Source organism: Coptis chinensis, chromosome 4 (assembly GCF_015680905.1).
Source record: "Coptis chinensis isolate HL-2020 chromosome 4, ASM1568090v1, whole genome shotgun sequence".
NCBI lineage: Eukaryota > Viridiplantae > Streptophyta > Magnoliopsida > Ranunculales > Ranunculaceae > Coptis > Coptis chinensis.
The window spans coordinates 105,809,919-105,829,656 of NC_141459.1; the positions used below are offsets into that span (position 1 = coordinate 105,809,919).

A 19,738-nucleotide genomic window follows, 5' to 3' on the forward strand; every position below is an offset into this window, starting at 1 on the left:
GGTGGAGATAATCATATGGTTCTGAGACTGCTTGTAGATTATATTGCGAGAGAGTTCAACTGAAGCAAAGGTTAGGGATATATATATATTTTGTGGAAGAGTAGATGGAGGATTACTTTGTATTCCATGATGCCTCCCTATGTCTTGACCCTACAAATTAAAAATATATCCATAAGCGGCAGCCTTTTTGAAGTGCACAATGAGTTTCTTCGTCGGACCCATACACAACCAACTTGCATATATTCTCCCTACCAATCTTCTTAAGCATTCGATCTCTAGCTAGCCGTCGTTAGTTAAGCACAAAATGGCCTCACAAGCATGAGCGAATTAACATTGCCAAGGAAACATGAAGCGATTACACAAAATGAATCTAATTAAGATTGCACCACGCATTACCTCGTGTTCGGGTTATACTTCCATCTGTAGGAACGATTGGGGCTTTTACGGATTTTATTAAAACACAAGTACTTCATCAATGTTAAATGAAATATGGAGAATAGTGAACTAAATAATGCAATACATCATGCAATGGCCAACAAAGGGAACTAACTAACACAGGGGTTTCCATCCAAACTCATCGGATAACGGAAAGTAGCTTCATTTTTGCATGTTGCTCTAATGCAAACCTTGTTGCACCACTATTAACTCCAAAGTGAACCTGAAGAAAATATATAAGAGAAATGGAAAGTAGTAGTACAAGAATGGAATACAAAATAATTTCAAACTAAGCTCTATGTTCTGAAACGTAGTCAATAGGTCATCAATAATATCCAATCTATTAATCATCCTACACTAGAATAATAATACTTCCTAAAATCTACTTGCAAAAGAATATTCCAACCGAAACCACATGCTAAGAAATAACTAAAGAAACAAACATACCCAAATAACCCGCTTTGAACTCAATGGATCAGAGTCTGTACTGGTCACAGCTGATTAAGTCAGCGCTCATTAAGTATGGAGTAGGATCACTAGAGAGATTTAGGAGAAGGCTAGCTAGACCTAACAGAAGTCGGACCTGATGAGAGTTGGGTAACCAACAAAGAAGACCGAAAGATCGAAGCGCTGGAAATTGTCTTAGGACTGTATGAAGGTCAAGAGAATGAGCAGAAGGAGTCAATTAGATACAACTTAACAGACGTGGAGGGAGGATCGAGAATGATGAAAGATCCGGCCGAGAGGAAAGCATGAAGCGAGTAAGAAACGCAAGACCACGGTGAATAAAGTCGCGGGTTTGAAGGACCGAGGAGTACGAACTTCGAGAAACATTACATCCGTGAAACAAGAACATTCTGGAAACGAGAGAGAGCAACAACCACCAACAACGAAGAGCTCTTGGGCTGATGATGATATCGGCAAAGGCTGGGGAAGATAGTTCGAACCGCAAGTTCAAGTGAAGAACAAGCATTAGAAGCCCAGCAGAACTATATCGGATCGAAGGAGGAGAAGGTGGAGGGAAGAACACAAACACATGATTATACCGGACTTCGGCGGTGCTGACAAGCAACGACGCTGGACGCGCTGAAAGCCGTTGCGCTTAACGCTATAACCGTTTTCTTTTTGGGTAGAGTTCATCTTTTATTTGTTCTTTTAGGTGTAGTTTTCGTCAAGGGAGTAAACTCCTCTCTAGGAGTTCAGTTTGTCACCGGTGTGTTAGTATAGCCGTGTTACGGTGTTATTCTTTGCTAGCGGCGAAGTTAGTAGCCGTTAGCGGTGTAAGTAAACTGTTAGTAGTATTTATGCTCGATCTTATCGTAGGAAGTCTTTGTGCAAGAAGCTGCTGTAAAAGCTCTCTCCTTGCTAGCTAGTGGTTGATGAATTCTTGCCGGTCGATTCGCTCTCTACAACTATGCAAACGAATCGGCCTTAGGTTCACCGGTTTTGAGATTGGTGAGTGGGCCCTTGCCTCCCCTTCCGGTCGATAATTCCGGCGGGGAACGGCACCCTGACTTCTTAATGGGTGGAAAGGGAACTTTAAGGTACGGAACTAGCGACACCTACCGGCTTTGAAGCGGGGAGTGCCCCACTAAGCAAACTAAAACTACTGAGCAAACATAGGAGGCCGAGGCCAAGCAAACAACGGGGCATAAGCAAGGATCTGAAGTCACTTAGTGTGCGAAAGGGACTCGGGATGTATAAGAGAGAAAGCTTCTATATAGAGGTCTTTATAGGGCACGGATCTGGCAAGAGAGCTCGACCGGACGGATAGTAAGCTTAAAGCGGTTGATCTAGTTTCCTAAGAGGCAAGGATGGCATCGGGCGGATGAAGCGGCATCCTCCATTTGCGTAGTTTTTGAAATAAATGCGGCTTGCTAACTCAATGGCGACTCAACTTCACTATTGGTTGGCGTAGGAATATGATTGGTGGAACAGCGAAGCAAAGAGTCTTTCTTCGGCGCTTTGAGTCGAGATCTCCTCAGAAGTGCGGGATTGCAACTTTAACGAAAGTTCAAGCTAAGCCACTTGATTTAGCCTAATGCTCAGGAGATAGATAAGCTACTTTAGAGCTTCTTGAATCAGTAACCGGGAAATGCACATTGATATAGTTGAATAATCGGTCGAGCACACACACAAGGCTACCAAAAATCTAACCAAATGAGAAAGAGACACCAAGCCTTTAATTTAAAGACAAGAATAGGCACTATTAATGAACTCTACTTCTTCTGTTTACTAAAAAATGACAATAATAACTACTATACACAGCACTCTACTATAAGACTCAGACTAATAGAGTCGTGGTGTGTATCTTGTCCAGTGCCTGTTGAGATAGACCAAGTGACTTTCCGCAATAGCCAAGCAACCGTCAGAGACATGCAATAATCATACGAATCAAGGTGGGTTTTCAGGTTCTGTTCTCTTGTCTATTTCTAGTATCTTTTCTTTTGGGTTCTAACTTGTCGATTGCTAATAGGAAGTAGGGAATGACTTCCATCTCTTGAATATGCCGCTACAAATCAATGTAAAGTTAAGTTTTGTTCTCGTCAAGATATGCCGCTACAAATCGTGAATAGATTCTATCTTCTTTTAAAATTGTGAGAAAGGGCAAGCGTGGTTTTATCTAGCGGCACCATCTTGTTTCGAACATGATCTGGTTGTGTGATTCATATAAGCTATGTGTTTTTTCACAGCTAGGGTCAAGGGGAGTGTAGCCTAATTGGTATTCCTCTATCGGTTGTGTAGTTAGCTCCTAGGCGCCTTTGAGTTGTCGAGAGTTGGCTGCTAAGTGTTGAATCGATGGAGTGTAGCGAAGGAGCTCTCCCAAAGAGAGGCCCGAACGTAACAGCTTAAGTGATTGTGCATGGTTGCCGTTACGAAGGAGTTGCTGCAAGTGTTTTCTTCTTGCTACCGCTAGCGATTGAGTTCCTCAATGGCTAGCTCCACTATGCCTACTCTCACGGGACGAAGAGACTAATCGGACTTTAGATGATCTAGAGGCATGCTATCAAAGTCTGTATACTTTCGTATTTAGGACTTTGAGGCCTTGAAAGATCGACTTTTACTGATGATCCAGTCCGGGGAGGGGAGATGGCGAAGGTCGAACAATGACTATTCAATGAATTATGGTTTTAAGCGGAGGCTAGCGAGGAAGGTTTCCGAGACCAGGGCTTCACTAGAAGCGAGCAGGGCTTCTCGTCAGACAGGAATTGATGATCTTCACATCGCTAGAGCTGAACGGATGAGTCTGAAGTTTCCCCAGAGAACCACTAAGGGTCCGAGTCAATCCCACTGAGGGTCACTAGAAGCGACCAGGGCTTCTTGTCAGAAATCCCACTCCCAAAATAGGTGGGTTTGCTATGGGGAGGCAGTCTAATGGGCGGAAGTGATTGGCCGCAAGGCAGTAGGGAAGGATTATAAATTAAAGGATTGGCGCACGCCCTTACAACACAGCATACTTATAAGCGCGCGCCCGCTCGAAGTCTCTGCTGAAAATGATCGTGAATGAGCAGTATTTGCTCCTGGTACAAGTGTCACGCCTAATAACCTTAAATGAGTGGTGAGGGCCACGCCTAATAACCTTAAATGAGTAATATGGCCTGCTGGAACATTAGAGTGCTGGGTATGAGATACCTAAGGCAAGCAAAGAAACGGAGGAAGAGCATACAAGACATGCAAGCAGAACTTGTTTTTCTTTCCTTAATACATGTGTATAGGGAAAACATAACAAGAGCAGGGCACTGGCCACAAATGTACCTACTATGAGCTTCATTGATATTATACCTAGTTCATAATTTCACCAACACCTTAAGAACACTAACTCTAATCTTACAGCCCTAGTGCATCATAATGACCTTTTTAACTCGATAAAATATCACGCCATACCAAGTAAGCCACAAATTACCCATGCTTGCAAAAATAAATAATTTACCTATGGAGTAGTTTGTATCCCCTGATCACCACTACCTATGCCTTGACCCTAACCAGAAAGATTGAACCATTAGTTAGTTGTTAGTCTACTAATTAAGATCTGTAGTACTTTTCTTTAAAGATTCTAAAAAAAATACCTGTGAAAGTGAAGTAATTGGAGCACTAGTCGATTTGTATCACTTGCTTTCGATCCACAACTTTTGACTTTCACCCTACACGGATATATTAAGATTGTCAAGTCGAAATTACACTACGAGACAACAAATATCAAATCAGCTATTGTATTTGTACATCAGTCACTTGCCTTTTGAGTATTCATAGTAGCAAGTAAGTTTCTTATAAGTTCACTTTGAGTATTCACCAAATTGGCCATTTGAACCAAATCCTTCTTGACCGTTAGTACCTCCTCTTGAAGTTGAGTGACCATTTGTTTGTCTTGTGACACCACACCTAATTTTGAAGGAGTTACTCCAGCTCCTTTACCTCTCACACGACTATAACGATCAGGTCCAAGTACTTGTGAAAGGGCATCATTTTGTATGGAGTGGTTAAAAGAATCTGATGTTGCTGAATCTCTAATTTCTTTCATCTTTTTCTACACCAATCACATTTGATACGTTAATATATAGAATTTAGCAAAGCTCAACAAATAGGTATCATTGATATATATTATGGCTATAATTCTAGTTAGAAAATTTAACTATTCTTACCATTCGTTCTGCAACGATATTATTTGATGGTTCGCCACTTTTCTTAGTGTGTCCTTTGCACCAAACATCAACTCTAGTTATAGAGGAAGGATTTGGACTCTCCTTTTGCTACATGATAAGAATTTCCACAATCAAGATACATACACAAAAACAAAGTTGCGCAAATATGATAGTTAATTACCATTTTATTATTCTAAGTGCATATCCCCATGTCGACTACATGTGTGAGGGAGTTCTTGATTTTCCCTCATTTCTTGAAACTTTTGGCTCTTCAGTTAAGTACAAAAGAGTTAAATAACATATTTCAAACTATGAGGATATTCAAAGTATCACCAAAGTCACTCACAATGAACTTTCTCCTTGACATTTGCTTAAGAAACATCTCCCATTCGGTAAACCACGGTCTGTTGGCTTGAGACATGCAATGTCCTTCTTCTTTTTTTATAAATTCTTATCTTTCCCTCAATCTTGATTTATGCGCCCATACAACCTTCCAATTTGTTGGAGGGCATAAGTTCTAGCCCCTTCATCTAAGATAAATTTTTGCTACAAGAAATAAGAAATAGTAACGTAAAATGTTTTGACAACCCCACCATCATAACTATATATATTTCTTGAAAAGCAAAGTAAAAAATAAACAAAACACTTGTGCTTACCAAAACTGATTGCCAATACAGATCTTTGTACCCTTTTTTCGATTACCCTCCAATCACTATAAGTTAGTGGCACCATCTCGGATGCAATACTTCCCAAATAAGAAGAAACTTGTGCAATTTTTTCTCCTGGGCTGCCTAATCGCATTGAAGGTCACGGTAACTTACATCCACTATCGGTTGCCATTACCTTGGATCTACAAAGACCTCTTGGTGTCTTGCTTGATTGGTGAGATTCTTTGGTAGAAGGATCATCCTCATCACTTTCAGATTCTTCATCGAGCCGATAGCGGCATCCTCATCACTAGAATCTCCTTCACTCTCTTCTTCAATCGGTGGTCCCTTTGACTTGGCTCGGTTGGCGTTACCTTTACTTCCATCCTCGTCGCTACAATAATCTTCATCACTTGAGTCATGAGAAGAATCCATTTTGTCCTAGATCTTTTTTTCAACTTTTTGAAACTCTATGATAAAACCCCATTAAATGAAAACAAAAGATTATAGTAAGTTATAAACAACACTTAACAAAAGAAACACGAATAGCTAACATATATAAACAAAAATATTAAGCAAAACATATTTAAACAACACCTTAGACTTTGTAGAACCCCCCTCCTTTTGTTGATTTGTGAGATTCATTTGAAGTAGGGTTCTTTCTACTGCCATGAGAATAAGAATTTGGGATTATTTCGTCGTTTTCACTGAAATCATGGGCATCTTCTTCCGCGCTAAAGTCCCCATCAGTGGGATCAACGTCATTAGTATCTCGGCTGGCCATTTTACTCATCTTAGATCGTTTAGTTGCTCCTTTTACACTCTGTTAACATAAAACACACTTAGATCGAATTAAAGTGCAACATCGGGGATTGGGAGTGAATTGGGATTGGGAATGCTTGTGTGTGTGTGCTGCATTGGGGGATGCTTGTGTGGGTGTTGAATACTTCTATGTGTGCACTAATATGCGTTTCATAAAAGGACATGTGTCTTTACCTTATTCTTCTTCTTAGAATTAGACTTCTCTGATACACATGATTTTTTCTTTGACAAGTGGAAGTCATTAGCTTGAGAGGTTAGTGGGCTACCATCATTTCTGTCTGATATGCGTATCCCACCATTTGAGGAATTCCTAAGAGCAGCTACAATAGCTCTTTTTTCCTTCAGTTTCCTTTTCTTAGCTTGTTTTGAACTCTGTCAACATACCAACAAAAATTATGTTAAATGAGAAACATGTGTATATACAAACATGATCAACAAAAAAATCTTACCTCCGCTTTCGACATTTGGTTTGAAGTGTCCTAAGTCTTAACTTCCTTGTCAAAATCCTGAAATGACAACAACGACGCATAATGTGGCAGAAAACATCAGGACACAAAACTGATATGCCCAAGTGCCAAAAACAGATCACAACACATATTAATAGGAACAAATAACCGATTCTCATACTAATACGCACAAACAACCCAAGTTCCAAACAAATCAAATACTGATATTAATAGGAAAAACAACCATAACTCATAACCAGAAATATTAATCCAAAAAATATTTTACTAATTTGCCGAAAGTACATGCGCTACACATAGTCCCCCTCACAGTCCTTTCTAACATAGCTACCATCTTCATCAGCAATGTTCTTGTCAATTCTCGAAACATCTAATGGGTACGAGAATATATCCACATTCTCCTCATACATATCCAAGTCATGACGGCCTCTTGGCGGTGCTTGTAATACAACATACCAATTCGAATCGGCTCTTTGTCCCTTGAATAAAACACTTGTTTCGCTTGTGATGCTAAAATGAATGGTTCTTTTTCGAGTTGGCGTTGTCCTTGATGGAGGTTAACCAAAGTAAATCCATCTTCCACCTTGACACCATTTCCTACATTTGCCCAATCACAGTAAAAAAGAGGGACTTGGAAGCCAATGTAGTCGAGCAAAATTATATCTTTAATGACCCCATAGTAAGAAACATTGTTCATGACTTGGTTTCTGTCCTTTGAACTAGATCTACACATGGTTGTTGACTCAAGTGAAACACCACTATTTTGGTTGGACTTCTCAGCACTTTTCTTGTGGTAGCGTTGACCTTTGACAATAAAAGAAGAATACGACATTGCAAGCTTTCTCGGTCCATTAGCAATCCACCTTAATGTCTGTGAGATATTTTCACTAGTGTCGTCTACAATCTGCCCAAATTCATGCACAAATATCATATGATTATTATTTATGTATATATATAAAAAGAGTAACAAAAAAACACACAGAAGTCACAATTGAACCTTCTCACGTAGCCATTTAGAAAAATGCTCTACATGTCTCTTCCACAACAAATTTCTATTTCTTGAGAGTTGTTTGTTTTTCTTCCGTAACTCATCCATGTGCATCCTAAACAAAAAAAAAATGGAAAAAGGTAAGGTGCATCATTTCAAAACTCTAAATTTCAATAATTATTACCATACTCACTCAAAATATGGAAACGACTACAATTTGTATTGAGCGGCACATATAGATGGGCAAACATGCAACCTTTCTTCACTTAATCTAATCGAGACTCCTTTAGAATTTGGCCTTCCATCAAGTATTGCATCGCTTGCAAAACCATCATTTTTACTTCGCCGATTAGTTATCTCAACGGTCTGTTTCATAAATTCACTACAAAATCTCATGCCCTCTTCCGCAAGATAGCACTTTGCAATGGAACCCTCAGGCCTTGCAAAGTTTCTGACAAATCCTTTAAAATCTTTCATGTATCTAAAGACAAGAAATAACATTAATAGTAAACAAGAAACAAGTATTGGAATATAATCATTAAAGTTTTATAAATGAGTTTCAATTCACCTTTCAAACGCATACATCCAACGCAAATGAACTGGTCCACCAAGCTGCGCTTCTCGTGCTAAATGAATTGTTAAGTGAATCATAATATCAAAGAAGGATGGAGGAAAAAACCTTTCTAACATGCACAAAGTCTCTGCAACGTCTCCCTCAAGCTTTTTTAGTCTCTCCGTATTAACGACTTTTTTGCATAATTCATTGTAAAAGGCACACAAGTGAAAAATTGCAGTCCTTGGTCCTTTAGGAAGAAGTCCCCTTAACGCAACAGCCAACAATTGTTGCATTAAAACATGAAAATCATGGGACTTAAGACCTGAAATCTTAAACTCATCCCCTGAAATAACCCTCCCGATATTTGAGCTATAGCCATAAGGGAGCTTTAAATCTTGTAATCTCTTGCAAAAGATCCTTTTTTCAGCTTTTGATAGTGTGTGTGGTGCCGGTGGAAGATAAGTTCTCTTGCCACGAACTTCTGGATGCAATTCATGCCTAATTCCCAATTCTTGCAAATCTTGACGAGACTTAAGATGGTCCTTTGATTTGTTCTTCACATTAAATAATGTGGCAATAATGCTTTCACACAAATTTTTCTCTTGGTGCATTACGTCTACATTGTGGCCTTAAAGGATTATCTTTGAAAAATCCAAAATGATTATTATTGCTCAAAAAAAAAAATAAAGTTGGCTTACTTAGGCTATCCAAGAGGGTGGAGGACCATTGAGTATGGAAACAATGCCCTAAATGCCTATTTATAGTGGCTACAATTGGGGGTGGGGGGGGGGGCAGTACTTTCTAAACTTTCAGCACTAGTATGTATGGTATGTTGTGATGAGTTCTTATAGACATCTTAGTGCATAGAGATTGGTCAACATAGGCTTCTAAATAATTACTTCCAAATATATATAGATATAGAAAGTGTAAAGCATTACCTCCCAATAAGGCAAGTCAAAAAATATTGACCTCTTCTTCCACATTAGAACCGGTTCTTCCCTCTTCCTCTTCTTTGTTTCGCCTACATCTTCTTTTCTTTCTTTTCCAAAGTCATTTTCTATTTTGTCCACCACAACCTTAATTTCTGAACCAGACATAATTTTAGGTTTCTCCCGATACTCGTTCTTTCCATTGAACCATCTTTTTTTCTTCCGGAATGAGTGATTTGGCGGGAGAAAGCACCTATGATCCATATAAACTGTTTTACCGCTAAAAGGCAGCCACATTGAATTTGTATTAACACCACAAGTAGGGCATGCAGTTTTACCCTTTGTCGTGCAACCGGCTAAGTTCCCAAGGGCGGGAAAATCATTCACAGTCCACATTAGTACTGCCTTTAGGTTGAAGATGGTCTTAGTAAATGCATCGTAAACCTCCACTCCCTTATTCCACAACTCCATTAAATCATCTATAAGTGGTTTCAAATATACATCGATTTCATTTCCAGGTTGCTTTTTTCCAGGAATCAATAATGCTAGCATCAAATGTTCCTTTCTCATGCATAGCCATGGCGGGAGATTGTACGTACACAACATGACGGGCCAACAACTATGTGTTGAACTAAGATTACTAAATGGGTTAACTCCATCAGCAGCAAGACCAAGTCTAAGGTTGCGTGGCTCTGCAGAGAACAATGGCCACTTCTTGTCGACCTTTTGCCATGCCTCAGAATCTACCGGGTGTCGCATGTTACCATCTGTACTCTTATTGTTGTGATGCCACCTTAACTATTCAGCTAACTTTGGCAATTGAAACATTCTTTTAAACCTTGGTATTATAGGAAAATATCTTAACACCTTTGCGGGAACACCTTCCTTAATCTCATTGGTATTCTCATCCACGAACCATCGCGAAGATTTGCATTTTGGACACTTATCAATTTTCTCATCCGTAAAAAGACAACAATCATTAACACATGCGTGTATCCTTTTCTCTTCAAGCTGAAACTCCTTGATTAAAGAGTCTGCTGAGTATGAGGAGTCAGGAATGGTGTTCCCTATTGGTAACATATCTTGTAATACCCTTAGAAGCCCATCAAAAAAACTATCCGAAACACCATACGTAATTTTAAGCTTGTACAAGACAACTGTTGCCGCCAACTTTGTGTATTTGGTGCAACCTGGATATAGAGGGAGTTCAGCATTTTCAGATAACACTTCAAACTCAGCACCCATTCTCTCTTCAATAATCTCTGGTTCAAAAGCATTCTCATGCTCAAATGTAGCTTCACGTAATTCACATGTCTCTGTAGTTTCTATACCAGATTGCACTGAATCCAGTGATTCCCCGTGCCAGAACCAAGTCTTATACGTCAAATCCATACCTTTTATTACCAAGTGTTCGATGACCTTATCATCATTTCCACGATGAAAGTTTCGACATACTTTGCAAGGACATCGGGGGTTAGTTTCTCCTGTTCTTTTTTCATGAGTTCAACAAGCGTCTCAACCGCTCTTCTATACTCTACTGTATTTCTATTAAAGATAAAAACAAAAAAAATTAAATTCACCAAAATGTGAGGTAAACATACATCAAATTTTCTAAAAGCAATATAGGGAGTTCATTTTAGAACCTCTTCCAATGGACCCAAGCTTTATCCATCATTATGCTACCACTTACTAACTTCAAACCTGATTTGACAAAACCAAAAAAATTAAGTCGTTCTACATACCACATATCTACATTTAAACCCTCAATTTAAGTTTTCCTTAATTATTTAGCTTACACCTCTGAAGCACGCTAAACTACATTCTTTGAAACTAGAAGCCATCATCACAACCATCAATGATCACCACTTGAACCAGCAACAATTAAACCATAGATTAAGTAAACATGAACCACCAATAGTTACAACCAAAAAAAAAAAGCTACAATCAAAAGTGAAATTTAGTAACTGTAATACTCATTCACATAGACCATAGTTATTGGTAGTAGCGACAAGCAATAAACATGCATACATAAATAAGTAAAAAAAAAAAAAGCTTAACTAATGATGCACTGTTCAACACGTTCTCTAATTACTAATGATTTTGGCTTAAACTTATAGAACCCCGCCAATTCATAATTCACTAATTACAAGCGATTCAACATAACATACAAACACACCCCAATTCATAATTAATTAAAATATCAAATATCTGAGCGAGAAACAAACACCACACTTCATAATTCACTAAAGAGATACAATACACGAAAAAATGATCATCAATACATGAAATAAGTGCTTAAATATATATTTTTCCTTTGACAAACCAAGAAAACTACAACATCAAGCAACCTCAATTGTTTGCTTTCGGTACAAAGTCTGAAGGAGTAGGACATAAAATTTTCTCATTCTAATGATAAAAGAATATGATTCAAGTTATCTTGTAGAAAAATATTAATAAAACATTAAAATCACTTGTTGACCAAGCGGCATCTGAAAAACGCAATGTTCATCTCATGGTGATTGTTACTACGAGTTTTGACTAATCGGGTGTGGAGTTAATAATTTGAAAGAGGAACTTGCGGAGTTCAATTAAAATGTGCGGCAGATATAACTAAACCTTAGCATATGCGGACCACTAAGCAAATTAGAAGGTAAATGGTACTTACGGATGAATAGCTAGAAATGCAATAATCGGATGTCAAGTAAAGCTAATGTGTGGTCTGCGCAAAAAAAGCAGAACATAACATAAGAGTATTGTGGAAGACACTACGGTAGAATCACGCTTTAACTTAAGAAACTTATCAAGGTGGAAATAAATAACAAATCACAGCATTTGTTAGTTAAAGTCTTGCAATGATATAATTGTGATCTATGGCAATAATTACTATCCTTTAAAAAGTTCGATCAAATAAGAAAGAGCTATCTAATATGTAAAGAATTAGAGAAAAAGAGACTAGTTTTTTTTTTTTTTCCAAATAAGCTAGGGTTAGGCCGACCCCCACCTGTATTAATTTAACTTTTCCTTACATATATAGTACCCCTCTCATCCTCATTTACAATATTCTGTACAACAAAATCCAGAGGATAAGCAAAATGTACCGTAGAAAATTCAGCATTTTCATCACTTCTATGTAAACTAGCAAAATAATCAGCTACCCTATTCACTTCTCGAAAAGCATGTGAGAAAGATATGAAACTGAATCTTTCCTTCATCCTTTCAATAGCCGCTACAACATCTCGACAATACCAGGGAGGTTCCTCAATTTTGTTGATTGCATTGACGGCTCTTATAGAATCCGCTTCTACTTCTACCTCTAAGAATCCTTCTAACAGGCATCTATCAAGACATACCTCTATAGCTTTTAGTTCTTGGAATATAACTGACGCCATACCACCACTTCCACTGAATGCAGCCATAACCCTGCCTTCATTATTTCTTATCACTCCTCCATGTCCCGGTCCATGGCTATTCAAGGCTCCATCAGTGTTCGCTTTCAATCTCATGCCGATCGGAGGAATCCATGTGCAGTTAGTTTGCATCTGTTGCTTGAATTCACTGGTGATCCCAATTCTAAGCAACAACCCTCTTCCCCTTGCACTCTCTCTGAGCTCCGGTCGAAGCACCTGAAGATAGTTTCTCAAATCTCTAACCATTTTGTTAAAAACTGACTCCGGAAGTTTGCCATCATGTCGAAAGAGTCTTGAGTTACGTTCCTTCCATATATAATCCACCGATGCACATATGAACACCTTATATATCTCCCCACCTCAACATTTTTACATTGTCGGATAATGAAACCCATTCCCTATTCACAGATTGGAGGCATCGGTGTGAATACCTAGTATCTGTTTCACCCTTTCAAAGAAATTTCTTGAGTATTGACACTCAAAAATAAATCTTGTTGAGTATTCCCTGCTATCGTTACATAAACAGCACATCGACCTGTTAAGGATCCTCTTATGCACTAACCTGTCCTGTGTTGGTATACTATTAGAAAACAGCTGCCAAGTGGAAAAGGAATGGCATGGCAGAACCCACTTTCCCCATACCATACTGCTCCAAGGTTTCCTCTCTCTTGCTCTGGACAAAGCTTCATAAGCACTCTTGGAAGTAAATTTGCCACTTTGATGAGGAGTCCAGACAATGTAGTCTTTTTCCAGGTGCAAGCTGATTTGCACTTCAGTGATTTCCTTCCTCAAACTTGCCGCCTGCAGATTTTGGACTTCTGAGTTCCATGAACCATCGGATATAAGGATACTTACAGTAGCATTCAGTGGATAGTCCCATGCATCTCTTGCTTCTGCGTCTGCGATCAAAGGAGATCTCGAACACCAAATATCATGCCATAAAAGAGTGTCTTCCCCATTCGCAATCTCATACCTGATAAACTTTTTGGCTACAGACCTCGTCTCCAAGATGTTTCTCCACGTCCATGAGCAGTCTTTTGGGATACTCATGGACCAGAAAAACTTCTCTTTAATGTCTTGCTTTGCCATGTCGGTCGACCCAAACCGTTTCTTCTCTTGTGACCACCTTAAAAATCAGCCCACAATAAGCTCCAATGTTCCACCTTTGTAAGTTCATGACTCCCAGACCCCCTTCCTCCTTAGACAGACAAACAGAACTCCAGCTAGCTTGGTGATGCCCTTTCCTCTCTGTAGACCGGTCCACAAAAATTTTGCACATATCACATTGCACTTGTTCAAGAACCGTAGAAGGTAGAATGAAAGTTACGGACCAAAAGGTGTGAAAAGCAAGAAGCACCGAAGTTTATAACTTGTAATCTTCTGCATGAGACAACAAGCGGCTTTGACTTCGGTTCGAAATCTTACTAGTAACCTTCTCTATTAGCGGTTGACATTCTCTAATCCCCAGCCTAGCAGAGATGAGTGGAAGCCCAAGATATCTTACTGGTGGTTTAATCAAATCAATACCCATAATCTCCGCTAAAGCTGTTGCATCCGGATGACTAAGGCCTCCAGCTAGTAAAGACGTCTTGTGAGTATTGATTTTTAGCCCTGTCGCATCTCCAAAGGTTTTTAACCCTGCTTTAACCGTTGTCACTGATGCACTATCACCTTTGCAAAACATGAGAACATCATCTGCAAAAGCTAGATGAGACAGCCTCACCTTGCTACATTTGGAATGAAATAGGATATCTTTGTTGTTGAAGCTTTGCATCAGGATAGCAGTTAGGATTTCCATCACCAACACAAAGAGATACGGTGATAATGGGTCACCTTGGCGAATACCTTTTTTTCCAGCAAAGAAACCTTCCGGAGCTCCATTGATCAGGATAGAATATGAAGGAGTCGCAATGCACATCTCTACCCATTTAACCATAGTTTCCGGAAATTTGAAAACTCTGCACATCGTTAGTATAGCCTTCCAACTCACCGAGTCATACGCTTTCCTTATATCCAGCTTTATAGAGCATCTGGGAGTACCATACTTCCTGTCATAGCCTCTGAGGAGTTCATGAGACAGAAGGATATTGTCCTGTATAGATCTGTCGGGGAATGAACGCTGATTTGGTTAGAATGCACAATATCATTGATCACTTTCTTAATCCTATTTGCTATGATCTTAGATATGCACTTATACACCGTGTTACATAGAGCAATAGGTCTAAAGTCCTCAACCTTTGTGGGATTTTGAACCTTAGGAATAAGACAGAGAAAAGTGGCATTAACACCTCTCGGAAATTTACAAAATTTAAAAGCATTGAGAATGGCCTGTGTAAAGTCATTCCCTACAATAGACCAACAACTCATGAAAAAGAAAGGTGTGAAACCATCTGGTCCGGGGTTGCCTTCTTATTCATGCCAAAGAGAGCTGCTTTCACTTCTTAGGTGATATATCATTGTCTAACTCTCGCCATGTTCGGTGATACCCTTTGCTTTGACTTTTAAGGCTGTTAAAGAAGCCTCTCGCCACTTATCTCGTCGATTCGGACCAAACATCTCTCCGTAGAGAATTCCAAAACGCTTTGCACACCTGCTTGACCCGGTCACAGAATCACCACTTTGGTTCTGCAGACACCAAATGCCACTCTTGGCCTTCTTTTCCTCCAAAGCTTTAAAGAAAAAAGCCGTACACTTGTCTCCTTCCCTTACCCACGCTTCATCATATTTCTCCTTAATTTCCTCAGCCTCAATTCTTGCTAGCTCACTGTATTTCTCCAGCGCTATCCTTTCATTTTGTCCTAAGTTCAAGTCCCAAGGCTTGTTCTGAACTTGTCTTTGCAGATCATATAGCACTTCTCTCGCCTGTTGCACTCTTGTGTGGATGTCAGAAAAATTCCTCCTAGCCCAAGGCTTGATTTTATCCTTCAAGAGCTTAAGCTTTTGAATCAGTAGAGACTAGTTCACTGGTTGCTGGTTAAAAAGAGACTAGTTCACTGGTTGCTAAATATTCTGAACAATCTACTCAGTGTGATGAGTCAAAACTCTTTATACCTCTCTATAACACTTGCTGCAGGTTGGAGTAATTTATTAACAACCTACTATTATGCTCTTCTATATCTCTAGACTTTGTTTCTTCCCAAATACACAAAAACGTGAAAAATGAAAATGGCCTTAGCAAAGGACACACCAGCAAGCTACATGAACAAATTGTCCCATATATTTTAAAACAAACATTGAAAATTGAGAACCAGAAAAGGGTATGAAAAGTAGACATGGCATTGAAAAATCTGTTGGGGAACGAAATTGTGTTGTTGGAAACATAATCACTCTAATACATGCAGACAGGACGATTATTGTGCTTATTAAGACAAAAATAGGAGTTGATGGTGCACATGTACTGGATATGGGATAACGTCCAAATTGATAGTGTAATGATCATTAACCAAGCCAGCCATTTGCTACCATAAATACATTGCACTTAATCCAACTACAACAATAATGATTATCACCAAACATTGAAATGTAAATTCACATGTTCACTATGGTTTTCCTATATACGAATGTTCACAAAGAATGATCTATTCACCATTCATTACTTACACGGTTGGAGATACTTGAATATCTTAACTAGTGGATATCGGAACTACATTACTTAAATTGTAGTATCAAATTATAATTTCTGATTGGAATCTATACACTATAATGAATGCTAAAGGAGAATACAAAGCATTATCGATCATCCTATCATCTCAATATACCTGATGGTTCTCTTCTCTCAAGTGTGACAACAGTTTCTGCCTCAATTGTCTCTTCTCCTCGTGGCTTATTCCTCTGCAATAAATGTTCCCAAAAAGACTTATGAATTTCAATGTAAAAGTAACATTATATGTACAGTCCTAAGTAACAAGAAGTCTAAGTTAACCTTTTTCAATGTTCAAATATCAGAATGTTCAAGCTAAACATTAAGCTGGAAAAGTATGTTTGATATGATATGGTAAGGCAGATGATATTAAGATAGCAACTTAATCCAGATTCCAAGACTTCCTCTAGTGCAGCAAGGAAATATCATCTCACGTCATAAAATCAAGTGTGCACTCAGATTAAGCAAGGAATTTAGTGTGACAGTTCTAAGAGATGCTCGCCTATCACAAGTTCACATTACGAACATATTGAGTAAATTCATCTTTACATTTCTACGCCATGAATGCAAACAAGTTCACACTACTTGAACATATTGAGTAAAAAAGCTAAATCTACTTTATTTTTTTCAAACTCAGCATAAAAATCAAACAACTCTTGCTCTGTAAAGGAGTCTATATCATCACAATCCACATGAACAAGCCAATGATTCTTATCGCCAAGTTTAGGGGGAGCTTGTAGTGCCTCATTCAGCAAAGATCCAAAAAATTTAACCTCTAGAGGATTCCGAGCATAATTAGACTCGTTGAAGTGATGGTTACCAAGGATTATGATATTATTTATTTTAGGAGTGCTAGTTTCATCAGGAGAAGGTGCTGATGAAGAGTAAGGTGCAACAGCAGAGTAACGGCCAACATTGGCGGTTATGAGAATGGAAGAGAGAAATGATGTTGTTGATCTCATTCTCATGATTGAAGACTAACTGGCAAAATACTGACTTTTGGCGGACATTGTTAATGAGAGGATTGACGTAGCTGAAAAAACTGGAATTTTTTATCATTGCACACTACACCATAACAAGTAATTCCTAACAATTGCAATTTCTCATTTGTAACACATATTTATTTGTTAGTAAATTAATAACAGTTAGTGTTCCGTTACAAAGTCACTTAACCGTTAGTAAATTACCCGAATTATTTTGTGTCGTTTATCAAGATATTAACTAACGGATGTACAAGTGTGACGAATCAAAAAAGAAAAAAAGGGCAAAAATTTCAGCGGGATTTTTTCAACTTGCACTTAGTAGGTCAAGTGGTCAACTACCCCTAAGTCCCTAACTCCTTGAGCTAGTAAGAAAAGCCGTAAACAAAAGGGGAAAATGGGGTGAACTGCTGGCGCTGTCGCCACTACCAAGAGCCATGTAAGGTAATTCTTCTTCCATTTCTTTTTCTTTTCTTCTTAATCTTCCTCAGTTATGATTCATGACTAATGAGAATTGTTTTTTGGTCGATCTTCTAAGTTAGTTGATTTCTTACCCAAAAGGACAAACCTTTATTCATTATTTCAACACAAAATTGCTCAATCTATGGAAGGAAGCTTGCTTTAACCAAGGTAACAAATTATTAGGTTCAATTTTTTGAAAATGGTGGCTAGCATAAAAGTATGTGGTCTGTCAGCTGCTGAGCTTGAGAACATTATGACGATTGTTGCCAATCCTCGTCAGTTCAAGATCCTTGATTGGTTTTTGAACAGGAAGAAGGATTACAAGGATGGCGTGTATTCCCAAGTTGTTTCCAATGCATTGGACATGAAACTTCGAGAGATGATTTGGAGCTTTGAAGAAGATCAGGTTTGTTTTTCGTCACATCTAGTTTATTTTAATATTTCAAAATAGTTTATAAGCACTCAAACATCTGTTTAGCTTATTATGTTCTAGTTAGTAAATTGATTTTAAGCCAGGAAATATGTATTTGAGTCACATATTACTTGTTTGATTGCCTTGCATGTGTTGAGTATTCTTCACATGGATAGTGTAGTTTTTTTTAAGTGTAGGTTTGCTCTGTTTTATTCCATGGGGCTGAAGTTTGACTCTCTAGTTTTTAAATTTGTGCCTTAGAGATGAATGCAGTTCCCTATACTAAACTGTCATTCAATAACTGGCTTGAAACGTTCTTGATCTGGCTGAAATGTGGAAGACAGAACATATGAACTGTGCATCTGCATTATGAGCATACGGAGATATTTTTGGATAAATTGGTTAAAAACTTAATATGAATTGATTTTACACATTAACTTTATAAATGTTTGAATTGACTTCAGAAGCGACAACGTGTTTTCTCATGTATTAATTGTTCTTTCTAGAGTTTCATTAGTATAGTTTGTCTTTGTTTCCCAACTGTGATGTTCTGGTAGAATAAGCTTTAGTGTAGCGTGATATTTTTGGAAGGTTGGAAAAATTTAGTTCATGGGACTGGAGTTTGACTCTTTGGCTTTAAAACCGTGCTTTTGAGATGAATGCAGTTCCCTATATCAATACTTCTTCAAATAACTCTGGCTAGAATCATCTTTATTCTAGCTTCGATAAATGAAGAATTGACATTCATCTAGAATGCGTAGCGCCCTCTCTTTTTCATAGTCATGTGCCCGTGGGAGGAGACCCTTTTGGATGTGGTCGCTAAGCTTTCGAAATGTCCGCTTCAACCACTGTTTCACTGCTAAGGGGTTTACTTGAGTGATTTCAGTTCCTCCCGTTGAAGGATATCGAGGAGCTGGCTGCTTCGTAAGAATAAGAATTCACTTCTATTAAATGAAAGAGTTTGACTTTGACGGCCACCGAATTGTCCCACTCTTTATTCACCTTTCTTCTCTATCTTTATCTTTATGGGACGGAATATCTTACATCCAGTAGCTAGCAAGTGTTTCCCACGGCTTTAGACTGGTTTACTCGACTCCGACCAGTGGACCATGAGATTTATTGGACCGATGATTAAGGGCGATTAACTCGAAGACACGGTGACCCAGCTCTTTCCCTCAGGCTCCAATCTACTATGAAGGGAACAAAGATAGGATCAGACTTCCCTTAAGAATCATCCTCTTTGCTCAAGTAAGGCAGAAGTGTTGAAGGCGAGCAATAGGTCTTAAAAAGATTGATGTGATCAGTAAGTTTGATGTGAGCAGAAACGGGATCCATTGAGTTGAAATGGTATTGTAT

The 19,738-nt window shown here is 38.6% G+C and overlaps 2 protein-coding genes across 2 annotated transcripts; both read right to left on the bottom strand.

The window, feature by feature from the left end:
• Positions 1–6,320: 6,320 nt before the first annotated feature.
• On the bottom strand, positions 6,321–7,053 carry LOC147506644 (uncharacterized). Its single transcript, XM_086605804.1, has 3 exons — positions 6,994–7,053; positions 6,719–6,916; positions 6,321–6,545 (listed from the first exon to the last, which is right to left on the bottom strand). Exons 1-3 carry the CDS (start codon positions 7,006–7,008, stop codon positions 6,321–6,323), a joined length of 438 nt encoding a protein of 145 aa, XP_086461930.1. The 5' UTR covers positions 7,009–7,053.
• Positions 7,054–7,298: 245 nt separating this feature from the next.
• Positions 7,299–9,163, bottom strand: LOC147506645 (uncharacterized). Its single transcript, XM_086605805.1, has 4 exons — positions 8,565–9,163; positions 8,246–8,477; positions 7,571–7,912; positions 7,299–7,487 (listed from the first exon to the last, which is right to left on the bottom strand). Exons 1-4 carry the CDS (start codon positions 9,161–9,163, stop codon positions 7,299–7,301), a joined length of 1,362 nt encoding a protein of 453 aa, XP_086461931.1.
• Between the last annotated feature and the right edge of the window lie 10,575 nt (positions 9,164–19,738).